General features: G+C 45.4%; 1 protein-coding gene across 1 annotated transcript; it reads left to right on the forward strand.

Moving 5' to 3' along the window:
* The first annotated feature begins 3267 nt into the window (after positions 1-3267).
* INSIG1 (insulin induced gene 1) lies at positions 3268-12206 on the forward strand. Its single transcript, XM_080578233.1, has 6 exons — positions 3268-3457; positions 4237-4608; positions 6390-6514; positions 7045-7211; positions 7676-7775; positions 9941-12206. Exons 2-6 carry the CDS (start codon positions 4254-4256, stop codon positions 9968-9970), a joined length of 777 nt encoding a protein of 258 aa, XP_080434359.1. The 5' UTR covers positions 3268-3457; positions 4237-4253; the 3' UTR covers positions 9971-12206.
* The last annotated feature ends 938 nt before the right edge of the window (positions 12207-13144 follow it).

Here is a 13144-nt window from a genome sequence, read left to right on the forward strand (position 1 = left end):
CACGAGAGATTAAGGTTTAGGTTATGACCGGGCAAGCTCCTTTTCTCTGTATCAGTCGGAGAAAGCCTGAAAGGTGAATAAAAATCCAAAAAGTCCCCAGTGAAGCAGAGGGCGAGCAGCGTTGGGGATAACACATCTCGTTCAGCAGCAGAGGAAACTGGTTATTTCTGTGATTCTCTACCGCTGCCTTCTGAGATTGTATCAGCAGCCAGCTCAGGTTTTGGTCTATTGTGAACAGGGAGGAAAACAAAATGCCCTAGTATTCGGTAGTGACCTATCTGAAGTTTCCTGCTTCAGAGGCCCACGACACAGTCTTTGTGAGACACGCGGGTTGTCAGATTTCAGAAATGTCACAGTTTAATGCAGAAAGCAGGAAAGAGCAGGTGAAATCATTTCTGTAATTTACGTAATGATGCTGAGTACTTCCAGCGTCTGCTGCCTTTGCTAAGGAAAGAGATAAAAATAGCTGTCATTAATCTCACAGAGACACCTGAGCACTTCTTTCCAGAAATAACCGTTAAGCATAACATTTCGGGCATTAATCAAAGCTTGCAGAGGCCTAACACTTTTTAGGAAAAGGAAATCCAAGACATTATGACTATAAAGCAACGCAATCATAATGGGGCACTTAACCTTCATTCTAAGCAGGTAACTTCATGAAAAATATGCTTGGGGATAGTTCTCAACTAGTGTACATTTGTATTGCTTCCACCGGTTTTAGCAAAGCTGCAGCAAGTTTTACCATCTCAGAAGTTGGTCTCTGCTGTCTGAAAGAAGCCTGGTAGAAAAAAAAAAGTTAGAAAAAGATACCGCAGAAGGTAGCAAAGGAGACATACCCATGAGGAAAGGAAAACACGGGATAAAAAATGCTTAAAAGGTTCTTTCAGGAAAAATAACTAGCAAATGTCTGCAGCACAAGGGAACATGAACTCTGCCCAGATGGGTAGGACTTAGGGAAAAAAAAATAATACAGAAAGATATCTTTTTGATTAAAGTAGAGATGTAGCACAAGCAAGGATGAATTAGTATTTGTTTCCCTTAGGTCAACTCCAAAAGAAATTTCTTACAAAGACGGGTCATTTTATCTCAGATCTGCAGTCCTGTTGATAAATCTTGAAGTGATTCAAGAAGAAAATTTCCCAGGGAATGAACTCTAGCCCTCATTTAGAGTTGCTGAAGGTACTGCTTAGTGCTCCAGGAATATAAATAAATTGCCTGTGTCAATTCAAAATGAGTACACGGTTGCCATGAAGGGAAGTGATAAGTCTGCATGTGATTTCCTGGAACAAATCAAATGTTTCTGCAGAGGAACTCATAAGTGCTGACAATACAGTAAGGCTGTCTTCTCTGAAAATAGTTAACTTAAACTTACAGTGCAGGTCCACTGGGTCAGAAAAAAAAAAATGAAGGAAAGGAAATGAATGGTGTAATGCAAAACCCAGTTCTGCATTGCCATGTGAGCTACTCATGAAGCTAAGAAACAAGCGAAACTCCAGCTGCAATAACACAAGAACACTTGGTGAAGCAGGAAGAAGGAAAAGGGATATTCTTCCAGGATGAAAACCAGCAACTCTGAATTAACTGGCACAACCACATTTTGCTGGTGAGTGTGGCAGAATGCTGGTATGCGCCATTTCATGACGACAAAACCAAACTGGCAGCGCATGTGCAGAAGGCAGCTCCTCAGTCAGCTCCTCAGGCACCTCTTAATCAACATTATAGCCACTTCAGAAACGATGAATGGAAAAGGTGTGAGATTTCTTGAATGAAAGAAATTTTCTATTTATTGACATTTCAACTTACTTGAAGTTAGAGGAAGAAAGACTAAAGTAAACCTATACTGTAAAACAAACTGAATATAGTTATGCATGCTCAAAATTCAAATTAATGGGGACTTCTGAACTAGCTAAAAACATTACCGATCTTCTTCAACATCTTAAAAAACCTGACAGAAGAATCAAGATAACTTTAGCATTTGAGAGTAAAACCAAAACTGCTTCGGTACACTATGGGGATAAAACAGAAATAGAAAGTGAACATCTACAGAGCCACATACAGAGTCGGCATATGTGGCAGTCCAGCAGTAAGGACTAAGAGGTGGAACTGGTCTGATCCCAAGCTGGTCACTATTCAGAGAACAACATTAGTCTCTTCTATGACTTCTAGCAGTGGCACTAACAACTTATACAGCTCAAAGACAGTACGGAACCTAGTCCAAAAGGCATGTTGCTCAGTAGGCTCAGCAATCCTATGGCTCTGTATGCCAGTTGGGATAGGTGAAAGATCAGAAGGGATAGCCATACACTAGACGAATTTTTCACTTTATCATACACAAGGGATGTCCTTCTTTTCGTATGATTTATTGACATTTGTTATATTGCACACATCAACGAAACACAACTGGGTTGAACTAGGGCCAAGGGCTACGAAGCTGGTGAAGGGCCTGGAGCACAAGTCCTGTGAGGAGCGGCTGAGGGAGCTGGGGGTGTTTGGTCTGGAAGAGGCTCAGGGGAGACCTCATTGCTCTCTACAGCTACCTGAAAGGAAGGTGTGGGGAGCTGGGGGTCGGCCTCTTCTCACAGGTAACCAGTGATAGGACTAGAGGGAATGGCCTCCAGTTGCGCCAGGGGAGGTTCAGGTTGGAAATGAGGAGACATTTCTTCTCAGAAAGAGCAGTCAGGCATTGGGACGGGTTGCCCAGGGAGGTGGTGGCGGCGTCACCGCCCCTGGGGGTGTTCAAGGGAAGGTTGGACGTGGTGCTTGGGGACAGGGTTTAGTGGTGACACTGGTGGTAGGGGGATGGTTGGACCAGGTGATCTTGGAGGGCTTTTCCAACCCTAATGAATCTATGATTCTGTGATTGTGTATTTCATGTATTTTATCATTCTGTTACGATTCTACGATTCTGTGATTATACGATTATTTTGCCCTTCGGCTCCCCTCAGGCGCCTCACCGCCCGCCACCCTCCCGTCGCCGCCTCAGCGCTGAGGTAACGCTCCCCCCGCCCCCCCATGAGGTAACGCCTGACGCGCGCTCCCGCGGCGGGGCGGGGCGGGGCGGCGGGGCCGCGCGCGGGGCGGGTGGTGTGTCCCGCACGTCATATCAGCCGCCCGCCCGCCATTGGCTGCGCCCGCCTCACCCGACGCCGCCGGGCTGAGCGCGCGACTCCCGCGCTCGGCGAGCTCGCGCCGCGGCCCCGCCCACCGCCGCCACCCCCCCTCCCCCTTTAGCCACGCCCCCTCCGCCTTTAGCCACGCCCCCTCCGCCGCGGGCGCGGGGCGGCGGCTGCGGCGGGGCCCGGCGCTGCCCCCGGCCGCCGGTAGGTCGGCGGCGCCTGACGTGACCGCGGCGGCCGGCGGTTATAAACCCGAGCGCCGGGAGCGGGACGGCGGTGGGGGGCGGTCTGTGTCCTCGTCCCGTCCCTCGCGGGCTGAGGCTGGGCGGCGGGGGCCTGAGGTGAGAGAGAGAGAGCGGCGGTGGGAAGGGGGGGGGGGGGCCGGTCGTGACAGGAATTGGGGGGCTCCAGGGGCCGGTCGTGACAGGAATGGGGGGTCGGAGCCTCAGAGCTGTGGGTCCTGAGAGGAATGGGAGTCCCCCCGGCCCTGATAGGAGCCCCTCGGGCCAGATCCTGACAGGAATGGGAGGCCCCCGGCCCCAAGGGGAGCCCACCGGGCCAGATCCTGACAGGAACGGGAGCCCACCGTCCCTAACGGTAGCCTGCCGGGCTCAACCCTGACAGGAATGGGAGCCCCTGTGCCCTGACAGGACCCCCCCGGGCCTGATCCTGACAGGAACGGGAGCCCCTTGGGCCCTGACAGGAGCCCCCGGCCACAACGGGAGCCCACTGGGCCCGACCCTGACAGGAACGGGAGCCCCCTTGGTCCTGACAGGAGCCCACCGGGCCCAATCCTGACAGGAATTGGAGCCCCTGGCCCTAACAGTAGCCCACCAGGCTCAACCCTGACAGGAATGGGAGTCCTGCAGCCCTGATAGGAGGCCCCTGGGCTGTCCCCTGACAGGAATGGGAGCCCACCGGCCCCAATGGGAGCCCCCCCGGGGCCCCATCCTGACAAGAACGGGAGCCCCCATCCCAGTGGAGTGGGGATCTTCGTCCTCCTGCTGCCTCCAGGCCTGGCTCCTTCCCCTCCTGCCGCATCTCCTCACAGCGCGCCCCGTAGCGCGGCGCTCGTCTTCAGGCTTGTTATAACCGGTTGTTTTTCCCGCTCGCGTTGCAGGGCTGCCGGCGAGGCCGATGCCCAGGCTGGAGAGCTGCGCCTGGAGCTGTTCGTGCGCTGCCAGGGGGAGGCACAAAACGCAGCCGGGCGACGCGGCCACCAAGGCGGATGAGATGCTGAGCTCCGGAGGCCCCTCGCAGGCATCGGTGGGACGCGGGGCGCGGAGCCCCGGCGGCGGTGCGGGCAGCACCCTGAACTGGAGCCGGCACCTGGTGCAGCGGAGCGTGGTCCTCTTCGTGGTGGGCGCTTTCATGGCGCTGGTGCTGAACTTGCTGCAGGTGCAGAGGAACGTGACGCTGTTCCCCGAGGAGGTCATCGCCACGCTCTTCTCCTCCGCCTGGTGGGTGCCCCCGTGCTGCGGGACGGCGGCAGGTGAGCGGCACGCGTCGGGGCTGACTCATTTTTCTGTATATGTCTGGATTTTAATTGTTTGCGGGTTATTTTGGGAGGTGTGTGCGCCTCCCGCCCCCACCGCGGGGAGGGCAGCCAGCGCAGCTCGCCGTACCCCGACCCCAGCACTGTGCCCCAACCTCGTGGCCGCTCCCCACGCCACGAAACCGCCTCGATTTGGGTATTTTAGGATTTATTTCACCCCCCCCCCCCCCCCCCCCCCCCCACACCCCGAAGCGCGCCGCAAGCAGCAGCAGGCGCGGTGCAACCCGCGGCGCGTTCCCGCGACGACAACAGCGGCGCCCGCGCGCTCCCGCTTGGCCCCGCCCCCCTCGGGCCACCATTGGCTGCCGCCGAACTGGTGAGTGGCGGGCGGCGCTCGCCATTGGCTGCGGGCGCGAACAGGCCAGGGGCGGGGCCGAAAACAAGGAAGTCACGTGCGGAGGGGGAGCCGCGGCCGCGGGACGGGCACCGTGGAGCCGCCCCGGGGCGCCGGGCTTGGAGCGGGCCGGCGGCGTTGTGCCTGGCCGCCTGCCGGCACTGGTAAACCCCGACGCGATGCCCTCCCGGGGGTTGGAGCGCCGACAGTTCAGGTCAAGAGAAACAACGCCGTTGTGACCACGGCTTGTGTTAAAAGTGCTTTCACAGCGCTTTCCTGCCTATTTTTAAATGCAGCGGTGCTGAGCAAGATTGATTAAACTCGCATGAGTGATAAGCTCCATGCTAAGTGCCACGAGATAGGCTGTAATGAGGCTTCTGATAGTCCTGTCATGCTTGGATTATCTCTGGCATGTAGTTGTTATCTTAAGGTAAAAGTCCTGGCAACTGGCACCAAGAAGTGAGGCTTTCAGCATCAGTTCCATTAACTTACAGTAGTATCTCCTGTAACTCTTTTTACGTGGAATTGACTTTTGTTAGGAGTCTAAGGAGAAAAACAGAGTAGGGAAGGAAACAAACATCCTAAACAATTAAAGTGCCCTGTCTAATCAGGGTTTGTGACAATACATGGAGTTGCAATCCTTAAAAGAATGAAACAAGTGTCCAGCAACTGAGTACGCGCTAACCTTTTCCCTTCTGCAACCATTTCTCATAAGGCTGAGAAAAGGCTATACGCAGGTAAAACTCTGGCTAACAGTGTGAGTAGATATTTTTCACTGATGCAGGACTGATGGCAGTTTTTTCCTTAAGTTCTGCCCTGCTTCTATTTGATATCCAAATTCATTTAATTTGGATGGGAGCATAGGCTGCCTTACAGTCCAGAAGAAGGAGGGAAAGCAGCTCTGCCAAGAAACTTTTTAGTCCAAGCAAATAGTAATTCAGGGCCTGATTCACAGGCAGTAAATCAAGTTTGTAAAAGGAGCTGTCCTGCACATGAGCAATAAAGGTATACTCCATTCCTCACTATAATTAAGCTTTTTGTTATTTACTGGTACGAAGCAAACGTCTACTCAGGCTGGGAAATGATACTTCATGGGGGGGGAAAAAAAGAGCTAGAAGTCAGATACTTCACACTATGTATCTCTGCTATAAAGGTTCAAACAGAATATTGCTTGAAAAAGTCTGTTTTTTTTTTCACTTCTAAAGCTTGGGGAGGTGGGGTGGGAATGCTAACAACTGTTTTCTTCATCCTGCCTCCAGTAGTATGGTAGGCACCTCACTACTAGGAGGCTTTATCAAACACTTAATTGCCAAACTAATATTTAATGATAATGAAATAATCACAGTATAATGGTTAGTATAAGTTGGTCTTGCTTCTCTTGCAGCTGTTGTTGGCCTGCTGTACCCCTGCATTGACAGCCACCTGGGGGAACCACACAAGTTCAAAAGAGAGTGGGCCAGCGTAATGCGATGCATAGCAGTTTTCGTTGGCATTAATCATGCAAGTGCTGTATCCTTCAACTAGTTGACGTTGTTGCTTGATGTACTTAGTGTATTGCCATGAAACTGGCTCTTCCACTCATGCCTGGGAGAATTACAAAGGTAATGATAATGCTATTGGCGGAAGCAGACTTCTGAGACCTGCAATACAGTGCAATATCTACTTTAAGACAGATGACATAGTTAACTTAAAAGTAGTTACGGGGTTCTGGGATGGAGAAGGGCCAGACATCATTGTATGGCTGGTGTAGCTGAGTGTAACAGAGTAACATGTTATTTTAATCTGTATGTGTTCTCTATGTAATAGTTAACACAATTAACTGGTGAGATCCACTAAAATCTTCAGTAAGAGCGTTGTTTGTGCTGAATGGTGATGGCTTGGGCAGAAAACTTAAAGTTAGCAAGAGCTGTAATTGCTCAGCAGGTCTGAAAGGCAGATGCCTACCATTTTGTATCTAGAAATACAAAATCATGCTCACTTTCAGTTTGAGTAGGATGTGTGCAGACTTAAAAGGATTGTCCTTAACATCTGTTTTCCAGAAATTAGACTTTGCAAACAATGTCCAGCTGTCCCTGACTCTAGCAGCCTTATCGCTGGGTCTCTGGTGGACATTTGATCGTTCAAGAAGTGGTCTCGGACTTGGAATTACGATAGCCTTTGTAGCAACTCTGATAACTCAGTTCCTTGTATATAATGGTGTTTATCAGTAAGTTACACTTTAAAATAGTATTTCAACTCTCTTGTCTTAATTAAAGCAGGGGGTGCACAGGTATTGCAAACTACTTGTTAACATATTGGTGTGCTCTTATAAGGCATCTTATATGTCTAAAACACCTTATTGTCATGCTGTTCTAAATGATGACATGGAGGGGAGGGGGGTAGACTGAGCTGTTGTCACTTCACCATACACCCCAACAAACCAAACATCTCCTGACTTGGTATATCACCAACTGGCGCTCAGGAGAGAAGAATTTCTAAACCTTGCTGGCAAGGACATTGGCTAGTTAAAGCTTGTAAGTTAAGAGACTTAATTTGGTCTCCCTATTTCTGCTCCTATGTTTCTGTGTTGGTTGGGTCTGGTGAGAAGCTTAGAGCATCTTGTTAACAGTATGTAAAGTGATGATAACATGATAATACACTGTTTCTGATTTATTTCCTTTTGTTTATTAGGTATACATCCCCAGATTTTCTTTACATTCGTTCTTGGCTTCCGTGTATATTTTTCTCAGGAGGTGTGACTGTAGGAAACATAGGACGCCAGCTGGCTATGGTAACTACTGTATAATTAGCATTTCCTTTTAGCAGTCCAAATAACTTCTGTCATTGTTACTCCAAGAACAAACTATGCCTTTAAGGGTATGACTCACAGATCGGGAGATTAATACCTATCTTCCGAAGAGCTGAAATGTAAACATGCAACCTGTGTTACCAGTGGAGTGGGAGTTGTCTTAGCAAGTGTTTGGGTATGTTCTGTGTGAAACCTTTTTTTCCAGCAAGAGCCTAAATGAGACCTGAATCGGTATACCAGATCCAGTCAGAATCTTAGCTTAGGTATAGTTATATCAGTAGCTTGACTTAACATCTAAGGTAGCTAGCAAGTTGAAAGACAGGTAGGCTTGCTCTAATTGCTCATGCAGTAAAGCACTTACGTTCTTTCTGGTCATTTAACATGTAGTTCCAGTATCACTCCATAAATGTGTTGCTGTAGTGTAGGTTATCTCATTTGCTAGGTCCTTAAGTAGTAATTTCCTTGTAGGGTACTTAACAGTAAACCTGGCACTGTGCATGAGCTTTAGGTCTGGTTGTCAAATGCAGTCAGACACTGAAGGATAGTAATAATTAATACTGTATCAATTTAACTTCTTTTCCTACATAACTCCTTTATTCTGGAAAGCATTCAACCATTCTACTTCTTTAAGTAGTTTAGGTGCCTTTCCTTTTCACTGAAGGAAGGGCCTTGATGTCTATCCATTAGGAGCTCCTGAAATACAAGTCTCCAAAGCTGTTTAGGAAAGGGGAAACTGTTTTTAGGGGCTGAACTACAAACGAGCAAAAAGGTCAGTCTGCAGCTAGCTGTCTTGCCTAGAACAGGCTTTCTGTCCCTTCTGCCTAACCTTTCTAACCCAGGGCATAGACACTCATGTACTTCAGATGTGGATGGTCAGAACTCGATACAGCAGACGGAACGGCTTGCAGCCAAGCTGGGGGAAAAAGCCATGTTGCTCGACCACCACTGATTAATTTACATAGTTGATTCTCAGTTTCACTAAATTAATAGTAACGTCTTGTAGAAAAGGCTTTTTTAAAAAAAAAAAAGTGTTGGCAAGTCTACCTGGTTTTAATAGCTTTCTTCTAAAAATTTTCTGATGTAACTTGGTATCAAGTCAGATTTCCCAGGACCTTAGTCACAATCTTAAAATTTCAGTCAATTTTGGTTTGCTCTGTCATTCTTTAAAATACAAGTTCACTACTTCCACTTCAAATCCCAGCAGTACATGCAATCTCTGCATGTGCTTTTTTTTTCCTTTAGGACTAAGTGTATGAGGGGAGAGAGGTAGAATTTTTTTTAATAAAATATATTAGTAACTTATTACTAACTTATTAGTAACTTTCTCCCTCTCAGCTTGATGAAACCCAACATTTAATAGTTTGATTTCTGAAGAGAAGGTGAAGGTGCTGCTGCAGCTCTTGCTGCATGTTGCCACCTAATGTTGCTCCTTCATTACTCATCAGTTGGATTAGATGGAGGGCAGTACATCTTGAGTTGTAGCTATCATTCTCAGCGTCTGGCAAACTAGGGTTGTCTTTAGAACATGGACCTCACAAATATTTGTTTGCTACTGCTTGGGGGTTGCAGAACTGTGAACACATTGAATACCTGGGGCCATTTGTATTTTCTCAAGAGAATGAAGGAAAACTTACTGCAAGCTCTATTTTAAATAAAAGTTGTTTAAATGTTTTCTTACATTGATGTACTGGGGTTTCACACTAGAAAAGGAGCTTAGGAGGAAATGAGCAAGTCTATCTGATACTAGGCTTTGCAGGGAAAATCCAGCAATTCTTGCTTGAAGTCAGCTTGAAAGAGGGCCATTAAAAATGAAACAAATATCTATTAAGTGAGTGCTGTGCATCTCCTGCAAATAAATAGACTGAGATGGGGGGGAAGGCTGAAGAAGTCTTATTAATCTATCTACCAAGCCCAATGCTCTTTATCAAATGAACAAATTGAGGCAGCACAGAACCACGGTGACACTTCTGTCCATAGTTATGGAGTACATCCTTGTTGGGCTTTTATAAAAAGTCATGTTTGCTAGGTCACTGTCAATTTGACTAAATAGTCAACTAACTTTAGTTATTGAAAATATTGCATAACATAGTAACTTCTTACATGGTATTAAAATATAACATACTTTTTGTTATTTTTTTAATCCATAGGGTATTCCAGAGAAACCACACAATGACTAAATCCTTGGAGGAGAGAGCACGGTGCCAGCATGAAAGCAACATTGAGAAGACATGTTCCTGTTTTAAATTGAAGATTATTTAGAAAAAATAATCTCTCTATGGGCTCACTGCACAAATGACTTGTGGAAAAAAAAAATTAATCCACTCTTAGAATAGCCAAGTGAAATTAACTGCTTATCTTGAAATCTTACCCTGATTTACTGCATAAGCATTTGCATATGGCTGTTCTCTGGAAGAGTTTAACACCAAGTTGAATACAAGCATTCAGGCTAAGTGGCAGTTTTCCAAGTATTAGATTCCAGTGTAAGTTATTGAAGCGGCTGCCACTTTTTAAAGCCTTGAAACAGAAATTTAATTACAAGCGCCTGTATCAGTGCCCAAAGGAAGTAGATCGATGGTGCTTAACAATGATGAAGTATGGTTTAATAGGAATAGTATTTATCCAAATCTTTTAAATATAGGGTTATTTAAAAATAAGAGTGATCAAAACAGATTAAAGGCATTGCACTAATGCTTTTAGGAGTCTTATGAAGGAATCATGACCTTACCTGTAATGCTGCATTAAGTTTGACTTTGGCAATGGAGGGGGTTCAAGGGACGAAAGGCTTGAAGTCACCTGGCTTGGAAACTTCTAAATTACTTCAGTACAATAGGTGAACGCTGGAGACAATCTTGTTCCAACATGAACTTTATCAAGAAATTTTAGCTTGAGCAAATCTTGTTCTGGCCCAATTCAGGAGAAAATTTAAGTGTTTGTAAGTATTCCTGCTTAAAAGTATGCACGTGCTTCAGTGTCTCACCAAAGAAAGCCTTCAGGAGTCTTAAATGTGTGGTGTCACTGAAGATACCTGCATTGCAGGTGCTTGTGGTTAGTGAGGATGTGGCCCCAACTCCTCGGAAGATCTGCAGTTTCCTCCTACAGCTGTTTTTGATCTTGCATCTGTTTGAGTGAGGGTTTTGACTAAAAACATTGGAAACAGAAGCAAGCCTAAAATGTGACTTAAACTGCATGTGAAGAATTTTGAACAGCTTGTTTTCTTAGTTCAGTTTATAAAAGAGATCACTACTTGTTTTTTTCACAACCCTATAGAACTTGCAATCTGTGATTGCCATGTGTAAAGAAAGAAAGAGAAAAGTGCTTATGTCACTACATTAAACGTTTGGTGTTTCTTAATACATAGTTCTGTGAGCACAATGTATTCGTTTGATAGCTTAGACCACAGTAGACCTAAATAGCAAGTATTAGGTCTTAAAATTGAAGTGCAATGTACAGTAAAAATCTGAGCCTTGTATTCTCTTACATAGCGATCATTTTTTATGACAGATTAAAGAGAAGAAGGTTCTGAGTTCATTTCAATGCTGCATGGAGTCAAATGGAGCAATAATTTATTTAACTAGTAATAGTAGAGCTAGTTTTGTTGTACCTTTCATCAAACCCAAATTTTTAGAAATACTCCAATTTTGTGGTTATGGTGTACTTGTAAACTTTTCTGCATTTGCCTTTTTGTATTCTATATTTTTCGTGTGTTTGTTTCCACTCTTACATGGGTTCTGATATAATTAGAGGCATCTGTTAAAGACTGACCCGGCAAAAAAGATGTTGAGGCAAGGTAGCAGCATCCTGGCTGTTTTCACTCTTCTACGGGAATGCTATAACTGCTGCTTGTGCTTCTGTATAGGAGGAACAGATTAGCACAAAGATGGTATTACAAAACAGCCCCCAATTCTAATCTTGCTTTGGTGTGAATTAAGAGTAATTTCACTGGCATAAGATCCTTTTCTCAAATTCTTAAAACCTAAAAATATAATCACATAAGTCTTCAGATCAGGATTGGATCAGCTCAGATACTTTAATAAGTGTGCTACCTGCTGGAGAGACAATTTTGCAACCATCTTAAAACCATTTCCAAAACTTCATAAAACCATATATAAGATGACTGATCTCTACATATATTTGATTGATAAAGAAGTATTTAAGATTTATTTGTAAAGCCTGAAGCTAGATCTGTATGTGTTAAAAATAATGCAGCCAAAAAATGTAAGTCAAAAGTTCATTTTTTGCCAATACTTAGAGGTACCTGAACCAAAGTGATTGAAGTTTGGAAGAGGTGGGAGGGGAGTGAAGAAAATTTGCACTATTCTGAATTTGAACACTTAAATTCTCATTCTTACTGATAAGTTTTCATCGGTGTGTTTGGTTTTACACTTTTTTTTACTATTAAAGTTTTACGATCAAGTCACGTTTGCCATGGATTCTCTGTATTCACATTATGCAGGAATCTTTCTTGAAAAGGACAGTCGTTATGGTTGCATAACTAACAGTCAGTCATGCATACTCAGTGGTATTAAAAAAGAAAATAATAATCCTAAACTGAATCTGTAAGATTAACTTTTAGAAGGGTTTCCAGCGTGGGTTATAGGGTTTAAGAAAAACAATCTTGCTGTCTTGCCAACTGACGTAAGTATGCGTTACTGCTACGTGACCTAGGGTACAGAACGCTATTACTATTGTCCTCCAAGATGCTGAAGTTCATAATCTGAAATAAAATAGGGAGGGTGCAGGGTAAACATGCTACTTCTTTCAGCTTGGTTGTCTGCAGTGACGAATTATTGAATGCCAAAGCATCTTAGAGGGCACACAGCAAGGAGGAATAAGCACTTGTAAGGCTTGGCACTGCTAGGACTTGCATCATTTGATTTAGGAAAGATAACATCTTGCTAATTTAAACAAAAATGTCTTGATTTTACTTTATTTAAGTATACTTATTTGGGGCTTCTAGAAGCTGCTGTGTTTGTAGGGGGAGCAGTAGAATGGTTTTGTGATCAATCTTTGTCCACTTCACTGCAGTCTGTTGGCTTAGCTTGAGCAGCCTTCATGATGAGGTTTTTAACTGCTTTGGCTTAGCCAGCCTGCAGACTTCTGTTTGATGTAACTGTGCTGCACGCCAGCTGGAGCAGTAGCCAACATCTCCGGTCTGAGGATGGCCCAGATCCTCCAGGTGCGTTGCTTTCCCTCAAACTCTGCTTGAGCTTTGCCAGAAGGAATTAAAAAAAACATGCACAAAAAGATTTGGGATGTAGCCTGGTCTTGGAGAGCTAGGACATCTGACTGATGGTCTCCATTTGAGACTGGGAAGTGTGCCCAAAGTTTCTACATGGAAAAAATATATATAT

This window comes from Anser brachyrhynchus, assembly GCF_964034855.1.
Source record: "Anser brachyrhynchus genome assembly, chromosome: 2".
Classification (NCBI taxonomy): Eukaryota; Metazoa; Chordata; class Aves; order Anseriformes; family Anatidae; genus Anser; species Anser brachyrhynchus.

What these genes read in the sequence shown, in the direction of transcription:
- INSIG1 (XM_080578233.1), top strand. Translation starts at nt 4,254, where the DNA reads ATGCCCAGGCTGGAGAGCTGCGCCTGGAGCTGTTCGTGCGCTGCCAGG. An exon ending in GCATTAATCATGCAAGTGCT is followed by an intron (nt 6,515 to 7,044) that starts GTATCCTTCAAC and finishes TCTGTTTTCCAG; the next exon opens with AAATTAGACTTTGCAAACAA. An exon ending in TAGGACGCCAGCTGGCTATG is followed by an intron (nt 7,776 to 9,940) that starts GTAACTACTGTA and finishes TTTAATCCATAG; the next exon opens with GGTATTCCAGAGAAACCACA.